At 39.9% G+C, this 8,954-nt stretch overlaps 1 protein-coding gene across 2 annotated transcripts in view; it reads right to left on the bottom strand.

The window, feature by feature from the left end:
• Nucleotides 1-539: 539 nt before the first annotated feature.
• LOC139731735 (ras-related protein Rab-10-like) overlaps nt 540-8,954 on the bottom strand; it is a 39,421-nt gene continuing 31,006 nt past the window's right edge. For both annotated transcript variants that reach the window (XM_071642615.1, XM_071642614.1), the window contains exons 2-5: nt 8,431-8,630; nt 7,147-7,236; nt 5,056-5,157; nt 540-3,349 (exon numbers count right to left, since the gene is read on the bottom strand). In XM_071642615.1, the coding sequence (XP_071498716.1) occupies nt 3,263-3,349; nt 5,056-5,157; nt 7,147-7,236; nt 8,431-8,630 (479 nt within the window). In that variant the 3' untranslated portion in view covers nt 540-3,262. The remainder of the gene's footprint in view (nt 3,350-5,055; nt 5,158-7,146; nt 7,237-8,430; nt 8,631-8,954) is intronic.

Raw genomic sequence — 8,954 nt, 5'->3', positions numbered from 1 at the left:
CCTCATATCTTGACGCACATGACATTTCACAGCTTTATTCACACATATGCTGTAATGCGCTGTTTACAGACGAACAGTGAGGCAAATCATACTGTGGCTTGTTGGCTAACAGAAAATATGTTTGCTCTTTCATCAAGAATAAAAGGATACAGCAACAATGAAAATAACTTCTGCATTGTAAAAATCAAATCAAGTATGCAAGATCTGAATCATCCATATAGGTATTGTTCTGAAAATGTCAATTTACCAGTGAAAATGTAAAACGTTTTATTGTGACATTGGAAAAAAGAAACCAAACTAATATGCAAAAAAAAAAAAAAAAATGGGTTTACTGGTCAAGCATCCATGTAAACATAATCCTCAAAAAGTGTGATTGGTCCTTCAAAACTTGCATACTACAGAGTTGGGGAACCACTCTGTTTAGAACAGGTCAAACACGTCAATGTGTGACAACTATGGGTAGTACAACAACACATTTAGTGACCAATGGTAGCTGGAAGGTTTGTTGTTGGTATATTTACTTCCACACAACATGGTCACTGACAAGACTTTGAGAGCATGCTATGCCTAACTGACATGACATTATTGAGCAGTACATGTGTCTGCTCTTACCCTGGCTCTCTCCCCTGGTCATAGACATGGAAGAACCCTCCCTGCCATCACCCCTATCTACCAACCACAGAGCAGACAAGACCATTGTCCAAATACAGGGGTGTACAAAGACCACAATTATCTCTCCCCTCTCCTCCAGAGAACTGCGGCCTGAGCTATGTGACATGCAATTAATCAACACAATATTCTATTGGACCCAAAAGCTTGCTCGTACACAGTAAACGATCATTTGGAAAATGACAAATTGTCACTTTTGCATCATCAAAATAACATTGAAGGTTAAGTAAGCTTAAGTGCAACTTTGTAATTCTTCACCATCTAAAGACCACTTCACAGATAACTTCAGAATTTTTCCACATGAAACATGCAATGCAGAGTCCCTAGAATACATAGATAATCAATTCTTCAGCTGCGCCATTTCATGGGAAATACAGAACTGTTTACTCTCCAAAATGTCTGCCTTACTAAGAAAACATAACAGAGAATTCACATCATTTCAGTGACATTGTACAGAACTGTTTACCCTCAAAGATGTCTGCCTTTCTCAGAAAATGTATCAACAGAGAATTCACATCATTTCAGTTAGACTGATTTTCTGCTCTCCTGTTTCGGGGAAAAGACTGAAAGGTGTTTGTAAGTGCTGCTGTCTCATTCAAAGAGACCATTTTCGTAATGTATTACAATGCACGGATGTTTCTTTTCCTATAGTCCTATCTTTGGTGGTAACAAACCATTTCATTCACCCACTCCCTCAAATTAAATTCCCTAGGTAGTTGTTGCTTGCAGCCACCTTTGTGGTTCTTAAGGGCAACTTTTGTGAACACAGCATGCGTATAATTTTGAAGACTTTACCAAATCAGTCTGTTGAGGAAGATGTGGCCATCTCATATGGTAAGAAAATTTGACTGGGTTAATGAAAAACAAGAAAATAAAGACTGGATTGCCAAAAAACAGAAAAGAAATTACTAGGTTGATATCAGGCATGATCACATATTAAGTATTGGGCTCCTGCATTCAGATGGATGTTTTGACCCTAATACCAAGTTTCATTTGTTTCCCAGACTTCATGTCAGGATAAAGAAAGAGGGGGGGGGGGGGGTTCCAGATCCCTTGAATAAAACTTTGGAAATAACAATGATAGCTCTATATTAACAACATTTGCTCAACTATTCTAGAAATAAATATTATGCTTTACACCAACTTACAGTAAGCATTAATAACACATTCCTTCCACCACATTTGGATTCGATGCATTTTTGCAAAGGTAAAAGATTTTGCATTTCCAATCCATATTCTAGACTCTCTCATTTTTTAGCAGACTTGAGGTCTGACAAATGATCAACTTTCTCTCTTTGATGGCAATCTTATATGGCATTTCTTGGAATACAGCTGACTAATTTTGTTACATCACTATGTGACATGTGCTACACCAAATCAGTTCTTGTTTGCTTACTACTACGCATACACATACTAAGTGCCTGGTTTAAGACCTCTGGTTAGTGTACTGTGCTAAGGTAGGTTAGAATAAATTTGGGTTACAATGGCTACATCTCATCATGAAGCCCAACATGTCAGGATTTATGCAAAATATCCCGAATGCGGCTTCTTTTGAAATATCTAGGAGTGCTGTCGTGATATCATATGTATCTATATATATAAACAGATATATATAGAGAGATATTTTTCACATTACAGTATAAATCTATGTACACAAACATCATGTGAATAATGTACGAACATGGATGACTCTACAATATCTGTCCAACAATCATTGTAAATGTAATTTTATTACATGGACTGCGTGGAGGTTTTATGGATCTGTGTTTTCTTTGTGATGTAAACTAAGCTTATGTGATGTGGTGAGATCTGAACCAGGGGTATTCATATCTCTATGCAGAAGGGGGCCTATCAAGCAGGTGTCAAAATATATCTCTATGGGTCAAACTGATGTTTTTAGTGTGTTTTTTTTTTAGATTAATGTGAAGTCTTGTATGAAACCCAAGCTCTTCCTGTCCTTGTGTTGGCATAGTGTTGTGTCCACTACACACTGACCACTACCCATCCAGTCATTTTCTTGTCTTGCTTAATCACAGAGTACAATATCATATCCTACAGATCATGCCATTTGGCATTATCAAACACAGAAGCAAAGATAGGCATTAATGGATTGAAAGGTTTGTTTACACTTAGTGTCAAATGGACAGCTGGACAATGACCATGACGTGGAGGAGATACAGCTGGACAATAATAGTGTTGCATCACACCACAGGATCCTAGACATCTAGATGCAGTACAAGGCCAACAGAAGCACTATCAGAAATATATGAAGAAAGGAGGGAGTTAAACTACAGAAACAACCCAAAATGTAAATATCTGCTTCCCTTTACATCTCTTTAAAAATGTACAAAGAACATTTCCCCTAGTGTGGTCAAATCCATTCATTTCAGACTTTGTCCTCTGTCATCTCATCCTCTGTTTTTTTCTTCCTTGCATCGTTCTCCTTTCCTGATTCCTCTGTGTCCGCATTGTGTCTTTGTTTTACTCTCTGTTTTTTGTTTTGTTTTTTTGTCTTACATTAGGATGATATGCTTAGTGTAGATTACATGGAAACGTTGAGGACTGCTGCGATGGCTCTCCCTGGTCTTGCACCCTACGGACAGCACTTCGGACCTGACCCACTGCTTGACCCTTCGTCCGGCTTGACCACGCCGGATGAGCCTGTTTCTCTTTGTGGATACTGTTGGAGAAGGAATGAATGGATGAAGAAGAGACCAAACAAAGACAGACTTTAGGGCAAGGACAAAATGGACACAATATGAAAACAACAGCAATTCTGTTTATGTCACAGCTCATTAACCCATCATTTGGTCCTCATAAGCAGCCTAATGTAAAAAAAGAAAGAAAGAAAAAAGAATGTGGAACTGGACACGCAAGATTTTAAAAATGTAAAGCCTGAAATAATTCTATTTGAGGGAAACAAAATTTGTATGCAAATCATTCATTCAATATTCATCAAAATGCATCAAATTCAAATATTCATTCTATCATTTCATTGTGGGGTTGCAAGGCCACAGCTTGAAGGAATTTGGCACTGTTAATATCACAGGTTACAAAGGGATATTTACAGCAAACTGAAGAGGAAATGAGACAACATTGCTTCATCAGAATGTGAAAACAGAGGAGAAATATATAGCAATGTGGCAGCAATTACGATTGACATAAGCACAACAATAACATGAGAGTCTGCTGGTCAGACCATTCTCTGCCACAGGTACAGTTCTTACACCACCCTTCCCACTCCCCCCCCCCCCCCCTCCCCCCCCCCCACCTCCCCCCCCCCCCACCTCCCTTCACATGAAACTACTAGATGCCATGTCCTTGCTCTAAAGCACTGTGTTTCTGCAGCACAGTGTTCCTGAATCAGTCTTGCCATAATCTTTAAATGGTGTCAGATAAAATGCCTCAGATGTTCAGAGAAGACCTAGAAGAAAACTAACGAAAGGCTTAATGCTACTCATCCCATAAACACAACCCCTGCAGACACACAAAATCTGCCCTTTTGTCTAGCCAGCGATCCATTTACTTACAAAAGCTCTAACTTTCTATCTTTGAAGCAACCTTTCAGAAGTTAACAGTAACAGCACTCGTTAGTGCCATTATCTTAGTATGCCTTCTATATTTCCTGGAATGGTTTCTAGAACAGTGACATCCTTCATACTCGTAAAAAGAAGTAGAGTTGCTTCCATAACATCCCTCAGGTGGAATTCAGCACCACTGATCAGCAGAGGGCAGTGTTCACAGAATAATCCCACTTCACCTTCTCAGGTCAGTAGTGCAGAAAGGTGACATTCCAATAAGGATTTGGTTAACATCAACTGACTGCTACTTAAGCATTATAAGCATGCTACTCACTCACTTCTAAGAGATTCAAAACAAATCCAAGGTGAAGATTTGGATTTTGTTTTCTGTGTACTCACAACAAACTGCAAATTCTGCTTAATACTTTAATCTGTATCTTCTATTATCAGGACTCGAGTTTAAGTATCATATAATCTCTAAATCACAAAACTCTGTGGCCTGAATTCATGAAGGTTGTACAATCTTGTCCACGGTTTAAAAACATGGACAAAGACCATAGTTTTTCATGGGGCGCCAAGTGTTGCATGGCCTATTTTCGTTACGAAATCAGTCATTTCATTGATGAAACGATCATTTTGTCACGAAATGACAACATTTCGTCAACGAAATGGTCATTTCGTAACGAAATAGGCCATGCAACACTTGGCGCCCCATGAAAAACAATGGTCTTTGTCCATGTTTTAAACCATGGACAAGATTGTACCACCTTCATGAATTCGGGCCAATGTATCCAAACCTTTTTGAGGATGTCTGCTGTCAGTGCATTGTATGATCTCTAAATCACAAAACTGTGTGTATCCAAACCTTTTTGAGGATGTCTGCTGCCAGCGTCATGAAAGCCTGCTCTACATTGATGTTTGCCTTGGCACTCGTTTCTAAGAACTTGATTCCATTCTCCTTTGCAATCTGTACAGGACACAATCAAGCAAATTTCCACAAAATAAAAGAGAAAGACAGAGAGTGAGACAAAAGCTGATGAATGCACTTTGCATTGTACAGGAAGTACTGATCACATTTCAAGAGAAACACCTACAGGGGATCTGCTTCATACCTTCCTATTTGGAGGAAATGGAGAGAGAAAAAGATGTTTGCCTGCTGTGTAAATTAAAAATACTTGCTCTAAAATTAGCTACAGATTTATCACATATTTTAGTACAGTTTCTCATCAATTTACAACAAAATACTGATGTACTTTTGTGATATGTGCATATTCTGACAATATAATCTTTTCTTACTTCTAAAGTCATTCTTTTTTTATAAAACAGTGTTGCTGTCTTGTGGGGCTAACAACATCATCACTTCCACTGATTCCTAACAGTGCATTCAAACACAAAAGTAATAAATTGTTTATGAAGAACAAGATCAACATGGAAAATTTTGCCAATAATCTGCCTTCCTGCTTTGTAGTTGATAGAGTAAGGCACCCCTGGATCTCCTATGAACAAACTTGTAGTATTATCTCAGCTCTATAACTTTTGATTCTAGAGAAGATTTATAAAGATTCCTTCATTTGGGGGGTTTGGGACCCCTGGGGGCCCCCTGGGTGTGGCATGGTGCCCATTTTAACAAATTGAGATCCTAACCCCCTAGGGATGCTACCTGCCAAGTTTGGTGAAAATGGGTCATGGGGTTCTCAAGAAGAAGATAAAAATGTACAATTTAGGCCCCATTAGGACCCCTCCTCACCCCCTCCCCTGGGTCCCAAGGGGGCACCCCTGATTCTGCCATGAACAAACTTGAAACTACAGTCATCAATGTACTAACTCATAGTATTAACTTAGCTCTATCACTTCTGGTTCTAGAGAAGATTTTTGCGGATTCCTTCATTTTGGGGGGTTTGGGCCCCCCTGGGGCCCCCTGGGTGGGGCATGGTGCCCATTTTAACAAATTGAGTTCTTAACCCCCTAGGGATGCTACCTGCCAAGTTTGGTGAAAATGGGTCATGGGGTTCTCAAGAAGAAGATGAAAATGTACAATTTAGGCCCCATTAGAACCCTTCCCCACCCCCTCCCCTGGGTCCCAAAGGGGGGCACCCCTGATTCTGCCATGAACAAACTTGAAACTACAGTCATCAATGTACTAACTCATAGTATTAACTTAGCTCTATCACTTCTGGTTCTAGAGAAGAAGATTTTTACAGATTCCTTAATTTTGGGGGGTTTGGGCCCCCCTGGGGGCCCCCTGGGTGGGGCATGGTGCCCATTTTAACAAATTGAGTTCCTAACCCCCTAGGGATGCTACCTGCCAAGTTTGATGAAAATCGGTCCTGGGGTTTTCAAGAAGAAGATGAAAATGTAAAAAGTTTACGCACGACGCACGACGGACGACGGACGACGCACGACGCACGACGCACGACGCACGACGCACGACGCACGACGGACGCCGGACGAAGGGCGATCGCAATAGCTCACTTGAGCCTTTGGCTCAGGTGAGCTAATGACCATACACGTCTTTCAGTCACATATTGTCGTGTCTGTTTGAGGTCTGGCCATTTTCAACTTCATGTACATTGTGATACATACAGTATCAACCTATGCTATAGTGCACTGATATTGGCATCATGAAATCATGGCAAAACCAGTGCCGTATATAAAGAGAGTCTGGCCAACTCATAAATTGAACGCCATGTCGTTGCCCAGCGTACTAGCGTTACAGAGTTAGCATGTACGCTCAGACATAATAATGAAAACCTAACAAATACGGGGTAGTGAACAATGGGCACTGCGTATGAGTGCACTTTGGTAACGACATGGCTCCGCAAAGATCACGGGACCACTTTTGACCAAGCCCAGGCTTCAAAACTCATAAGCCAAAAGCCGAGTTGGCCAGACTCTCTTTATATACGGCGCTGGGCAAGACATTAAAAGCCCGCCCTCTGTTGACCATAATACTCACGCTCTCTCCCCTGTCCTTGTTGATCATCCTCTTGTCTTCCATGTCACATTTGTTGCCTAGTAACATCTTCTCTACGTCTTCGTTTGCATGCTACAGAAAAGAAAATATCATCATCAAAACGACTCTTTACTTGCTAGGCATTCAAAGCATTGGAGGAAATAACATTTAACTTGTGTATTGTTTTTCTTACTCGCTTTTGTTGTGTGTTACAACTATTTTTCATCTGTCTTTCATTTGACTGTCCATTATCCTATGTCATTAGTTTCTTTTTTCCCCTTTTTGTTTGCAATGTTTATTCACAGAAAATTGTACAAGGACAAATTACTACAGCATGAATGCCCCAAACTGAAATAACAGGTAAGCAAACATTTGAGCAAAGAGAAGTAAATAAACACAACCTAACAAACAGAATTTTACTACCTTTTTTTGAGGGTGATTTATGCAAGTTTTTGTCATATTTCACACATTTTTCACTGGGCATTCAATTGCTAACTGTCTTGGAGGAGTCTGCGCCTTTGAATGTTTCTATAATAGATATATGGCGCCATACAAATGCTGTGGATCATCATCATCTTCATTTTCCAGGACTGCTCTACTGATAGAAAGGAGGTCACATTATAGCCTAATTAAAAGAATGAGAAAACTGCAAAGACAAAGGCACAGACACAGATAAACACACACGCACACAAGTATACAGTATTGTACTCAATCCTTCCATTTGTTTAATAACATTTTACATGAAAGAAGCTCATGTCAGTTGCATGTGACGGGGCGATCATTAACGGCCCACTGACGATCACCCCGTCACTGTATAGGCATGCTATCCTGGAAACATTAAACTGCACATTACTTGAATATGAGACCATTCTGAAGCAATTTATTTTCACACAATAATAGACATATAATGTACTCTTAAATGAATCCCACTAGGATTGGAACAATCATCCCCCAGCATTCCCACTGATTCCCACTGATCAGTTACTAGCCATCCCCTTTAAATTTTGTTTCATTAATTCTAATGGCAACAAAACATCATAGCTGCATCTAAGGGATATTCATAACAGTGATGGTTAATGTGACAGGGCTGACGATAATAGATGATAGTAATGATAGTAATAGTGAAGAGAATGGTGACTCATACAATGAAGATGATATCAGAAACGTAAGAAATACAAGAAATAGAAACAATGATAATGACAATGGGTGTGTAGACTAGGTCAATGTGAAGGTATTAGTAAACGAAACAACAGAAATGACTGGCTTTCACCGACTTCCTGGCCTCACCTCCTGGATGTTTCTTAGCCACTTTGCGATGTTGTCGAAGGTCTTCTCTTGCGTGATGTCGTAGACCAGCATGATCCCCATGGCCCCTCTGTAGTACGACGTCGTGATCGTGTGAAACCTCTCCTGTCCGGCTGTGTCCCAGATTTGTAATTTGATCTTCTTACCATTCAACTCTACCGTTTTAATCTTGAAGTCGATACCTGCACATTGACAGAAAATATAGTATACAATTTTTAAAGATGAGCAAATGAAATATAACATGAGATCACATATATTGTAACCCTCAGGTACTTCGTTTGCGAATTGGCATTCTCGCTGGAGTGCTTTCTCCCTCAACTGGCACATATGTCTTGGAACTTGTAATTGTCAATTAAAAAAGATATAACCAATCATTCTTTAATAATCCAGAATGTGTCACCATGGCCCTTGATTTTGGACCGTGGCACATTACTACACCTGAGTGGGCCTGCAAACTTTACAACTGGGTCAATTTTGGATGGATCACTGAATGTGTGATGAAAAAT

This window comes from Diadema antillarum, unplaced genomic scaffold (genome assembly GCF_040938485.1).
Source record: "Diadema antillarum isolate AM-2024a unplaced genomic scaffold, OU_Dant_1.0 seq00000383_RagTag, whole genome shotgun sequence".
In the NCBI taxonomy this organism is placed as follows: domain Eukaryota; kingdom Metazoa; phylum Echinodermata; class Echinoidea; order Diadematoida; family Diadematidae; genus Diadema; species Diadema antillarum.
This window is presented reverse-complemented; position numbering and strand designations above follow the sequence as displayed.